Here is a 12,990-nt window from a genome sequence, read left to right as displayed (position 1 = left end):
ATTCTACCCACGAGTCATGCTTAACCTTTTCTGTAGCCTCCAAATTATATTCCTAGCTTTCTTCACAAATTAGTCTATGAGCCTTATGAAACACACAAACACGGATGAAACAACCACATCCTGTCTCTTCCCCCACAGACCCTAACAACCAAGATGCTTTCAAGCACTTCTGCTTTGGGATAGAATTCATGGCACCTCTTACCCCCATTGATGCATTTCCACCAGCCTGTATTCAGTGCCCTACATCTGATTGCTAATTGTCTAGCACCCATTGGCATTAGATAGCTCCATAAATTGATGGAATTGCTTGGGACAGGTACAGCAGAGAAGAATTGCAAGGTTTCTTTAGAGCATATATTTGTCCAGCAGGGAAAGCTGCCCCGGGGGAGTGAGTACATATTTGAAAGGAGAGTAGAAGTTCACTAGAGGACAGCGAGGGAACAGTGGAGTCAAGACCATGGCCAGGGAGGAGGAGGGGGTACTGGAGGTGCAGAGGGAGGCGAAATCAACACATAGTGAGGAAGGCCATCAGAGCCAGACCAGTCAGGGCCCTCCATGCCAGGGAGCTCCGTCGTAATGATGGCCTCTGGGGTACGGTTCTGGGAGAGAGAAGACAGGTATCTAAGTATAAGACTAAAAGGACACAGAGATGGCGTAGATACCGACAGAGGCCTCACGAAGGGCCTGGCTGGGTTACAGGATGCATGGGCGGTGCCAGTTCCCTAGGACAGAATTGTGAGGAAGGCTGATCATGACGCTAAGTGATGGTGACTCAGAAGCCATTAGTCTTTCTTCACCCTCTCAATTATAGGCTATCGGGGTGTTGGTAACTTTTCTTTTCTACAAATACAGCATTTCCTCCTCCCATCAGAGGAATCTTGTAATTAGCATGATAAACTAGTTCTACTTTTAATGACATGTTCAATAGTCAGCAATATTAAGGCACAGCTTCATCTTCTCACAGCAATTGACTTCCAACACAGCCTACATAGATTTACACACATCCCACACAAAGGTGGTGTAAAATCTCTGCCTCTAGTTTAAATTCTATACAGCTAACCTTGTACTCCTGTACCCAAACCATTAAATCTTTCTCTTCTCAAACCAATCACAAGGACACCGGACACTTTCCAGTTTCCCCTCTGGTGTCACTTAAACTATCAATGGCATTTCAGTATTTCATAAAACACATGTAAGCTTGCTCTGGTCAGGGAGGACGAGGGAGGGGGAGGGGAAGGAAAGGGAGAGTGGGAAAGGGAGAGGCAAAGGGGGAGGGGGAGAGGGAGACACAGAAGGAGAGGGGGAGGGAGAGAGCCCAGAGCTTTGTGGTTCTAAGTGAACACTCTGCCACTTCATTGCCAGCTCTCATGACTTCTTTTGTGTGTTCTTACTTATTTTGTGTGTTTGCACATATGTATATGTCTGTATGTGTAAGGATGCAAACCTCAGTTCTTTTCTTCCATGAGTCTCAGAGGTCAAACTCAGGTCAGCAGCCTCGGCAGCAAGCGCTTTCAACACTTGAACCATCTCACCAGTCACATCATGACTTGCAAATAACAATAAACAAATAAAACCCCATAACTTTTAAAAATAGATAACTTTGGTATAATCTCAAGCTAACCAGTTTACCTTAAGGAGCTAAAAGCCTTCACATTTCTTAGAACACACTATAGGGCTTAGGGAGGCCAAGCATATATCAGCAGCCCCCTAAATCTTACTGAGTATACTGAGCCTCAACAGAGACTTATCTGGGAGGGGGATTAGAGTACCCTCAAGTTTTAGAGTGTTAACTCAGGTCTGGCCTAAGAGCCAAAATAAAGACCAAATTTTCTCCAGTTCAAATTCAAGTCAAATACTTAACATTTCAACTTTGAAGTAGGCATTCTCTGAGAAACAAAGGAGGAGGAAAAAAAATGAAGCCATTGACCAGGCTAGAGATGTAGCTCAGTGGCAGAGCACTTGCCTTGCATGTGCAAGGCCCTGGGGTTAAGTCCCAGCACCATTGTTTTTAAAAGGCAAATAAAAAAAAGGGAGCACAGAAATTGCTTTAAAAAAGAAAACAACAAAACCAAAACCAAAACAAACAAAAAAAAAACAAAAAAACAGGGATCCTGTTTGACTTAGACACATTCTCTTAAACTATTGTGGAGACACTTTAGACCAGCCTCCCAAACAAAATTTGATTATAATCTATAATTAAAATGTACTTTTAATTATGGTATGTCCCTCAGCTTCAAAGGGGACTCTTCTTATCTCAAGCAGACTCAGACTTGCTGTTAAATGGACATGCTCTATCTGGTCAGTTCTTGACGGTATTTCTTATGCAGAAGGAAATGTTTCTGTGCAAGAGAGCCTTGCTCTGTTAGCCCAGATCATCTCAAATCCTTGCCCCTTAAGTTAGGCAACCTGTGTCTTCTGACCGCTCACCTTTTCTTCCCCTTGCCAGGGATCCATAGAGGTTAATGAGGCTGCTGAAGGCCAATTCTCAAAGACAGGCGCTTCCCTACCTCAGCCTTGCATCATTGTTAGTATCTTTTGCTTTGAATGACAACATCCTTTCCCCGTGACACACCTGAGCCTACAGCTTCTTCAACTGAGATCCATTCAACTACATACACAAATGTGTCTCATGTGTACCAGGTATGTGCTTAGTCCTGGTCCTGAAACAACAAATGTAAAGAGTCGTGTTCCTTCATTGGGGGTGAAGTAAGATTTCACTCAGAGACGACAATTCTGAATGGCTACAAGGAGTGAAGATTACAGCAGGGAGAGTGGCTATTGGACACAAACTGGAAGGCTATTCTCACAATAATCCAATGAGGAGACGCTAGTGGGATGGTGGTGGCAAATTTAATAAGTATTTGAGAATTGCCTTGGAAACCTTCTGATGGGTGGCCATACAGAGATCTCAAAAAAAGCAATGCTGCTTGCCTGCTTGCCTGTTTGCCTCTGTTTCTTGCTGGTATGTCCGTGAGTTACTGTTACCATCAAATTCTAGATCCTTCAGTCTTCCAACATGGACTGAAGATGACTGACTCTCTAGGAACCTTCCAGGCCTTCAGCACGAGAATGCTAAAGCACTTAGTGTTACGGACTGAACGGCTATGAGGTTCTTCGCTTTCAGCATGTACATGACCATTGTTGGGTTACCCAGCATCTTCCTTGGAAGCCGTTTCAGTAAGTCTGTGTGCATGCGTGCGTGCATGTGTACATTTTATCAGTTCTTTTCCTTTAAAGGACACAGTCTTTTGAAATGATTGGGAAAGGGAGGTAAGAAGGAAAAAGGTAGACACCAAGACGACGCCAGGGTTTCATGGTCTGAGCTTCTAGGTTGATTGATGAAGACACTGGACGAGGAATCAGCTTGGGCAGGGGGAGTTCGTTCTCTGAACACATTCAACTTGCCATGCTTACGAGACACTCAGATGGAGGCATCGAATAGGTGCCTGGAGATCCAGGGCTGCAGTGCACTCCCAGGAAGCACCTGAAAGGGATTGGCTTCGAGGCAGTGATTGAAGCTATGGCAATGGCAGACCTCCTCAAGCAAAAAGAGAGCACACTTTCCAAATGAGCTCACAATCTGGGTCCTTCCGTTCTTACATCATGTCTATGCCAAGTGTATACCGTGAAGAGCCGCAGAGAGCTCTAGATCATCCTAGGCCAGTGTAGGCTGAAGCCACGGAACCGGCTCCCAAGAGGTAGAACAAAGTCTCCCTCCCTACTCGGTGTCCCTCTTGGTCACCTGAGCCACAGCGCAGCTGGTCTCCAGCATTCAGAAGAACACTGTCTATAGGTCACATTCATTCCCCGCTAGCTGGATCTGACATCTGAACCAGACCTTGGCTTTGCTCTGAAGTCAAGATAAAGTCACTGCAAGCATGTGGTCTCCCCTGTGTCTGGGCAGACCTTCCGAATTCATCTGAGGTCCATTTAGACTCAGGCTGGCCACCACTACCACACCATCTCATAGATTTTGACAAAAACATCAATGACTCCTCCCAATCTTTAGCATCTTCACCTAACCATAACCTTAATCTTCTACCTGTTTAGGGACCTGGGTTTGTGGAATTGTTTGCTGAGGGAGATATGGGGGCACAAAGGAAGAGAGGCTTGTTCCCAGTTTGATAACCAGCTGTTAACCTGTTGGTTGATACACCATAGCAGAAATGTCACCACACTAACAACAAAACCAAGTCCTGTGTCAAATCCTGTCTCTAGAGCACCAAGGACAAGGGGGAGAACAGAGAGGGGACACTTCAAAGAAAGCATAGTGGACAAGGATAACAAAACACTGACTGTGACTGAGGCCGTGACCTGGGCCCCTCTGGCCTATTCAAGTCATAGGTAAAAGTGAGGTGTGTCACAAATCTAGTATGTATCACCTGACTACAATACTGGTGTCTCATACCAGCCTTTGCCATGTTGCAAAGTGAGCCCCAGGGGGAAAAAATCGCCTATGAGGCAAGGTCACATGTGCATGTGTATATTGACATTGTAAGCAAACAGTTACCATGCTGAATACAGTAGCAGCATGTAGTTAATCAAAGGGAGAGCTGTGCTGCATCTCCCAGCAGAACCTGAGAAAGGTTCTCCTCTCCGCCCAAGCAACCTGAGTCTAAGGGCAAGGAGAGCATCTCCAGGCAGGCCAATAATAAGCAGAGGAGGAATTCTAAGAAAAAGGTGCATTTGAATGCACAGAGGAGAAGAAGCAGATGGCATGTCTGCGATACCAGGTCCCTGTTGGTACTTAAGAATGAAGACATTGGCATGCAGACATTGCATTCAATAATTATGAATCACTCAGAATTGAGAGAGTTGTCTAACCTTTTAGTCCTGCCCCCCCCCCCCCCCCCCGCCACCTCCATCTTCACTCTGGAGATGCCTCAGCCAACCTCCGAGGAAGCTTTAAGCACTTCGGTGGTAGGAGGCACCGAGTGTCAACCCTGGGGCCCTGCGCATAAGTGAATACCACTGAGCCACACTCCCAGCCCCAAATACCTCTTTTGCAAGCCACCTTTTTTTCCCTTAAAAATCAGGTTTTAGGCTTAGGTTGTTTTGATGTTCCTTTTTCTTTTTCACTTTTGATTTTTTTTTTTGGGAGGGGGGAACAGAGTGTCACTATGTAGCCCAGGCTAGACTTCAGTTTGTCATCCTCCTGCTTCAGCTTTTCAAGAGCTAGCAGTGCAGGTGTGTGCCACTGCGTAGGTAACACTGTCTACCTAAAGACTGTGCTTTGAGTTTACTTAGTCTTCTGGTTATAGCAAATGACACTGGCTTTTTTTAGTCACAGCAGCGATACATTTTTTTTTTCCTAAGGAAGTTTGCCAATGGGTGATTTAAGAAATAAGTACAAAAAATAGGAATATATATATATATATGGCATGATATCATAATTATCACATATATGATAATTGCAGTCAGAATGATAACAGTGGTCTGTGGTTCTGAATATTGTTCAGGACAGGTCAGCAGCCTCCTGTTCTCATCACTAGCTTGTTACAGGGTGGGGTGTATGGTGGAAAGGATCAAGTCTAAAACTCAGGCCTTTTCATTTAAAAAACTCTCCCTTTTATATTTTCTAGCCGGGTGGCCTCCAGGACAATGCTCATACTCTTTACGTCCCTGTCCCCTTAGAGTTCCATTGCAGATCTGGTTCGAACACAGACATCATTAACCTTCTTTGCAACTTTTCACCAGGCTTTCCAAGTTTAACCAGACTGACCCAGTTTCCTTCACTCTGTTAGACTGCATGTCTGAACAGCTGTAATTGACTTTAGAAAGGAATCAAATATAGTATCTTCAATAATGTATGTAGGAGGTTAATAGCACAGCATAACGCTCCCAGTTCTTCTCAGACCACCCCACGGTTGTAAATCGGGGAGGTGACCACCTACCCAGCCTAAGTCTCATGTCCCCATCCTGGGTCCTAAGGTTCTTTTGAAGGCATGATTGTGCAGCACTTTCCTAATGAACTTTCAGCAGCTGGCTGTGGTGGCACATGCCAGTAATCCCAGCACTTGGGAAGCCGAGGCAGAAGGATGAGGAGTTCAAAGACGGTCTTGGTCAATCTGGGCTATGTGAGACCATGTCTCAAAAAAAACAAAACAAAACAAAACAAAGAAGTCAGGCCTGGGGAAACGTGCTTACTGGACACGTTCAAAGAACCGAATTCTGATGCCCAGAGCCCACATGAAAAGCCGTGCTCAGCAGCACTGGGATACGGAGAGGCATCCTAAGGGCCTGCTGGTCAGCCAGCCTAAACAACATCCAGCCTCAGTTCCAGGAGGACCATCTCAAAAAGGAACATGGAGAAGAAACTAAGAAAGGACATCTTGCTCTCAACCTCTAGCCTTTACAAGCCATCCTGTGGACACGCCAGCCCCCACAGCACACACACACACACACACACACACACACACACACACATAACAATAAATAAGTAAACAATTTTTTTAAAAGCCCACAGGATTACTTAAGCACCATAGCCACCTCTCTATACCCTCAGCACTCAGAATGGGGAAGAAATCAGGGCCCCACACATTACATTAACACACACGATGTCAGCCTATTCTTTCAGCCATTTCCCCCTCCCCTACACAGGAGATGCCTGTGCTGTTGATTGCTACTGGGCTCAACAGAGACTCTGGGTACCACCACATGGTTCTCCCACCTTTTACTTCAAAACCAAGTCATGCTTAGCAGGAACAGAGACACGGCTTTCCCTGAGTGTGCCAGCACAACCGTGAGGAAGAGGGGAGCAGCCTCGCTCCCTTAATGCAGAGCTCCTGAATTTCTAGCGCTTGTTAAAACCCGTGGAAGTAGAAGCCGGAGAAAAGCAGCTTCCTTGTCATCATCATTATTATAATAATGATAATAATGATAATGATGACTGGTCAGCTTTTTTTTCTTCAATTTCTTTAACTTTTATTTTTTATATATCTTAGCCTTATTGTCATTACTACTTTGTGACAGGTTGAGGAGTCATGGACTTCCCCCATCCCTTTTAGCATGTCTTTTTTTTTTTTTTTTTTAGTTTTTTTAAAAAATTAATTTATTCATATTACATCTCGATTGTTAGCCCTTCCCCTGTTTCCTCCCATTCCTCCCTCCCTCCCACTTCCCCCCTTCTCCCCTCCCCTATGTCTGTGATTGAGGGAGACCTCCTCCCCCTGTATATGCTCTTAGAATATCGAGTCTCTTCTTGGTAGCCTGCTATCCTTCCTCTGAGTGCTGCCAGGCCTCCCCATCCAGGGGACGTGGTCAGAAAAGGGGCACCAGAGTTCCTGTGAGAGTGACTGGTCAGCTTTTCAAATGAGGCTTGAGCTTTGGGGAAAGGGATCACTGAGAGGGTCCCTTTGCTGACCTCTGCTTCCATTCCTGGGAAGCGTATTACTTAAGGGGTCACTTTCTACCACAGAGGAAACAATTGCAGGACACCAGCAACCTCTCCTGCTTAGCTCTGCCCTTCTAGCTAGAGCACAGTGCATAGCGCTTGTGACTGGTCATCTTCAGTGTGGTGACACATCTGACTCTTGCATTTACATTCCATTGTCATGCTTCTAAATGAGCTGCTGGATGTAAATGGGCCACACACTGTTATTTCTTCTAACAGCACAGTGCAATTGTAAAAGGAGTTTTTAGATATCAGTGTATAATGAACACCTGTGTCTTTAACTGAAAATAAGCAGGCATTTTAAACAGATTCTTGAAATGCTTATACACCCACATACTAGAGTTTCTTGCTGGAAACTGTGGCTTTCAACAGAGTAAAAGAACTAATAATTATTGTGTGCTATCCCCTACCCACCACACACAAGAAATTACCTGTTTTATCTAAATGATCCCATCAGCCCATTAATGATCTGATTATGGCCATGGAGATAATCTTCATTTTGCAAATCCTGGGGACATTAACATAATCACAGAAGTATGGGGGGGGGGGAACAAGTGTGCTTCTAGGGTACACTATTTCATCTACTGCGCTATGAATACTTTCAAAATTTGTCTTTGAAACACTGAAAAAAAAATTATCAAAGCATCAAAGAGTGAGCCCCGCAGTGTGGTAGGTCCATCTGGGTAACAGAGGAAAGCAAAGTTATGTGTGTTCCTCACGGAACATTTGCTTCATCTCGGAAGCCAAATGCACCAAGTTCAAGCAAAGCCTCCCAAGCCATCCTGTTAAGCGTAGCTAAGTACAGAGCTCATCCGACCCGCGCCTCTGAAAAACGAAAACAAGTAAACCAGCAGAGAAGCAGTCCCTAAGCTTCGATAAGCCACACCCAGAAATAAGCGGCAGCTATTTTTAAAGTTAGCACAAACAAAATGATACCTGTTCTTCGGCTCTTTGGTTTCTCAGCGTTGATAAATACTTCCTAATCGAGTGGAGAGGGTACTTTTTAAAGTAACATCTAGACGGAGGCAGTAAATTCTCCATAGTGAGGGGAAGCCAGAGGGTCCTTTGTCCGCCCCTCCCTGCCAGCAACCAAATGCAGATCTGGAAGCCCGGCTGGCTGAGGGATGCCCAGTGAACTGGTTGAAGCTCTGTCACCCCCACGGCAAACAAAGCAGGTGCACTTCTTAGATCTCCCTCGCTGAGTGAGAGTTCCTGGAGAAAGTAAATAGCTGAGTGCAGATCACCTAGAAGCCTCCAGAAATGCAATGCCCAGGGGCCTGAGCCGGGAAGAAGTTTAGGGCTGGCCCTAAGAATGCAAACAGCTCAGTGATAGCAGTGTGACTGAGTGTCCTATTTTGAGCCTGGCTATGTTAATATTAGCTAGCTGGTGACTTTCCATGCCCACAGACTCTCGTGAGGTTTAGTTTTAATTCTTCCAACAGTATTTCTGTTTCTGTTTTTTTTTTTTTTTTTTTAAAGAGGGCAGGACATGTGGTTTTTCCAGTTTCCTTTTAGATTTCTTGTCAGTAGGAGCACACCCTAGCAACCTTCAACTGCGTCTCAGCTCAAAAGTGACAACTCATTCCGCCTTGAGAAGCTCTGTTTTAGGAGACTTCTTTTTATTCTTTTTATTTTTATTCTTCTCTCATAGAGTCCATCCCAACTACATGTTCTCCTCCCTCTCCTCCTCCTCCCAGCCTCTCCTCAAACCCTAAGCCTCCCCCTCCCCCACCTCCCGTCTCTGTCCACTTCCTTCCAAATCCTCCCCTCAAAGAAAAGCAGGCCTCCCAGGGTCATCGACCAAACAAGCTATAAGACCAGGCACATACCATCACATCAAGACTGGACATGGCAACCCAATAGGAGGAAAAGGGTCCCACAAGCCCACAGAAGAGTCAGGGACATCACCCCGACCCCCCTTACCCCATTCCCGTGAATTCCCAAGAATTCTAAGCTACTCAGCCATAACATGTGCAGAAGACCTAGGTCAGACTCCCACAGGCTCGTGACCTCAGCAAGTTCCCATGAGCCCTTGTCAGCTGATTCTGTGGGCTATGGTAAGAAACTTCTGTTTTAAAACTGAGCTAATCACACACACACACACACACACACACACACACACACACACACACACACACGTACCCCTTCATGGGCATCATCGGGTTGGCCAGCTCTGAGGACATTCCCTGTGCTCTCTGGTGTATTACGCTACGTGCCAGTAACAGAATACTTTACATTAATTGGACAACAGCTGCAAGCAGATTCTTCTCTGAGTTAAAAGGCTTCATGCCTTGAATCCTTATCACAAATCCACAGGCTGAATTCAGAACCATTAAATTCCCCCAGGCTTTCTCCTGAGTGTTTGCCAGAGGGACAAGCATACTTCTGTTATAGAAAGGATCCACGCCTTCAGAAGAGAAAAAAAGGGGGTAGAAAAGAACACAAGAGGTCTGTGGTCTTAAAGAGCATAAAATTATACACTTGAAAGTTCATTTCTTTGTGATCTATAGAAGTCATCGGGTTTGTCATGTAAGTCCGTGTGTGTGTGTGTGTGTGTGTGTGTGTGTGTGTGTGAGAGAGAGAGAGAGAGAGAGAGAGAGAGAGCACATGTTAGAGCATTCAATTATGAGCTGTCATGTGGGAACTAAGGTGGACATGCATCGACAAGCATGTAGCTCAGAGGTGTGCTTCAAGAGGAAAAGCTGGTCTCTTTTCCCCTCCAGTAAGAGCGGAGTTGAAAGGAAGAGGGCGTAGGCAAAGCTCATGCTACCGACTGAGCTGCTCCCCCAGGACAGCTTCTCTGGCACTCCTGGACTGGGTCACTTGTCTGCAGAGAACACACCAGAGGGCCTGAAGCAGAGCATGCCACTAGCAATGAGACCACCTGGCAGACTGGCATGGAGCCCATCAGCAAAGTGATTTTCTAGGCTCACCAGGGCCTGGAGGCAATTCCAAGAAGCCCTTTCTGCACTGCTGCTAGGGATGGTCAGGCAGAGGCCCCACCCTCCGGCCACCTCTCTAGGGTCACTGATATGTGCTTACAGAAGCTCTGAGTGTTCTCTTCTATATGCTGGAGACTATAGGCTCTAATGAGGCCAGGAGAGAAGCAGTGTGCACTCAGCCAGTTTACGACCCAGAAAAGCAATCAGCTTGCAAGCCCTGGGCCACCCTACGTCCCTAGAAAGAGAAAAGGGCCCCAGGGACAATAGGGACAAGTTCTGCTCACATTCATTCTGGGATCTACAAGCTGCCCCCTTTACAGCTCTTCTTAGAATATTTGAACTTTTTTTTTTTTTTTTTTTTTTTTTTGCTTTTATTGTGGGCAGAAGCCCACAGCCTGCCCAGCATGGCTGCTGATCAAAACCTTCTCCCAGTGATGAGCACAAAGCAGGCTTCATTTTAGACCAGGGGCTTGTTTTGTGAGCACCTTTTCCAGGCCTAAGGAGAGTGATGAAAAGAGAGGAGAGAAGGAGAAAGGAGAAATAGAAGAAAAAGGGCACAAAGCAAATGTCTGTTCTATTATAACATAAAGCAGAAAACATAAAATAGATATTGTTGGCCTAGAGATGTGGCTCAGTGGTAAAGCAGACCCCTGGGCACAGCTCCCAGTGCTGAAAAAAAAAAGGGGGGAGGGAGAGAGAAAGAAAAGGTGAAACAAATAAAACTAAGATTCCTTTAGTATTTAACTAATAAGAAATTATAAATTTCTAATTTATTACTAATAAGAAATTAGTAAATTATAGGGAACAATTTGTTTGGCCTTTGGACACTACAATTGTTTGTTCTGTGTCACTGCAATCTTTTTTTAATATATTTTATAGATTTATTGATATTACATCTAAATTGTTATCCCCTCCCTTGTATCCTCCCATTCCTCCCTCCCTCCCATTTTCCCCTTCCTCCCCTCCCCTATGACTGTGACTGAGGGGGACCTCCTCCCCCTGTATATGCTCATAGAGTATCAAGTCTCTTCTTGGTAGCCTGCTATCCTTCCTCTGAGTGCCACCAGGCCTCCCCATCCAGGGGACATGGTCATATATGGGGCACCAGAGTTTGTGTGAAAGGCAGACCCCACTCTCCACTCAACTGTGGAGAATGTCCTGTCCATCGGCTAGATCTAGGTAGGGGTTTGAAGTTTACTGCACGTATTGTCCTTGGCTGGTGTCACTGCAATCTTATAGCATATCTGAAATGAAGGTCCAGAGAAGATAAACAATGTGACAAGGTCACACAGCTTGGGGAAGGGTCTTCACCACACTGGCATTCCTCCAGAGTCTCCCTGCCCAGCCAGGATATTGTGCAGCCTCTTAACCCACACCCAGAACTGCACCGAGGGTCAAGACCTGTGAAGCTGTTGAGGAGAAAAGCACGTGTGGACAGGTAGGAGTTTGAACCCTAGGATGATGGGAATTAAGACCAGATGCGTCTTTATGGGGGGGAAAAATCACACACGTTAATCCTGAATTTTCTAGAAATAAAATATGCACATTGCCTATATTTTTATCATCTTCATTGCACTGGAAATCAAACTCAGAGATTCACACATGCTAGGCAAGTATCTGCCACTGAGCCACTCTCCCAGCACCGCTTAAAGCTTTTATTTTGTCATAGTGTCTTGCTAAATGGCCCAGGTTGCTCTTGGCCTCTTGATTCTCCTGTCTCAGCTTCCAGAGTAGCTGATGTTACACATGTGTGGCACCATGCTTGATTTCCCTAGAGTCCTTTATACTATGAATTCTGGTGATGTCACAGAGAGGTTGTGTCTGTAGATACAGGCGTCCTGCCCCCCCAGGTTCTAAAAGCCATGGCACTTCCTGGTTTTGTTGCCATGGTTTCTGGCAGCCCATCTCATGCTAATATGAACACAAGGGAGGATGTCTATATAGCCCATTTCTCAGATGGGGGTCATTTCTCAGCTTGCATTGCTGGTGTGGATATCTCTGCCATTGTGACCTTCACGGGTGACAGTTTTGATTGCCTCTGTAACTCAGCTGTAATTGGTGAAAGGCAGCTGGGCGGAGTCCCCGTGAGTACAACATACATCTGCAAGGACCAAAAGGCCCCTGCCTCTTGTACAGCCACACGCTAGGGGATGAGGGCGATTGTCTCTACTGTGCACAGCTCACTCCCACCCCTGCCCCTTGTCATCTATACCATAGAAAAATAACCAACAGGAACCAAATTTCTAGAAAAGTTATGGACTCAGGCTGCAGCCCCACTGGGAGAGGACAGTCACGTGTTCTCTTTAGTTTCTAAGAATTGCCAGCTTTTTAATAAATGGATTAAACCTTCATTTTTGTTTGTTTGTTTGTTTGTTTGTTTTGTTTTGTTTTGTTTTGTTCACTAGAAAAGCAATGCTGATAAGCCAAATAGTGGCAAGGGATTGGGGCAAGATCTGTTTTAGTTTTCTCCTTTTCAAATGTTAGGGAAGACTAGGGTGGAAAGGTAGTGTGTAAACCATCTAAGTCTGCACCACACACAGTTGGGTGAGCAACAATGCACACAATTGCACACTTATTCCAAAAAGAGGCAAAGGGAGACTAGAACTGAAAAGTTAAGTCAGAAAAAGACAATAGAAATGTATCTCCAAAACGCTT

The 12,990-nt window shown here is 45.4% G+C and overlaps 1 protein-coding gene across 1 annotated transcript in view; it reads right to left on the bottom strand.

Moving 5' to 3' along the window:
* The window catches only part of ATP2C1 (ATPase secretory pathway Ca2+ transporting 1), a 116,470-nt gene extending 107,793 nt beyond the window's left edge, over nucleotides 1–8,677 (bottom strand). The window contains exon 1 of the mRNA XM_084754371.1: nucleotides 8,330–8,677. Coding sequence (XP_084610497.1) covers nucleotides 8,330–8,434 — 105 coding nt within the window. The 5' untranslated portion in view covers nucleotides 8,435–8,677. The remainder of the gene's footprint in view (nucleotides 1–8,329) is intronic.
* Between the last annotated feature and the right edge of the window lie 4,313 nt (nucleotides 8,678–12,990).

This window comes from Acomys minous (genome assembly GCF_964271855.1).
Source record: "Acomys minous genome assembly, chromosome: 13".
Lineage (NCBI taxonomy): Eukaryota > Metazoa > Chordata > Mammalia > Rodentia > Muridae > Acomys > Acomys minous.
The sequence above is the reverse complement of the archived record's forward strand: the minus strand, read 5'-3'. Positions and strand labels throughout refer to the sequence as shown.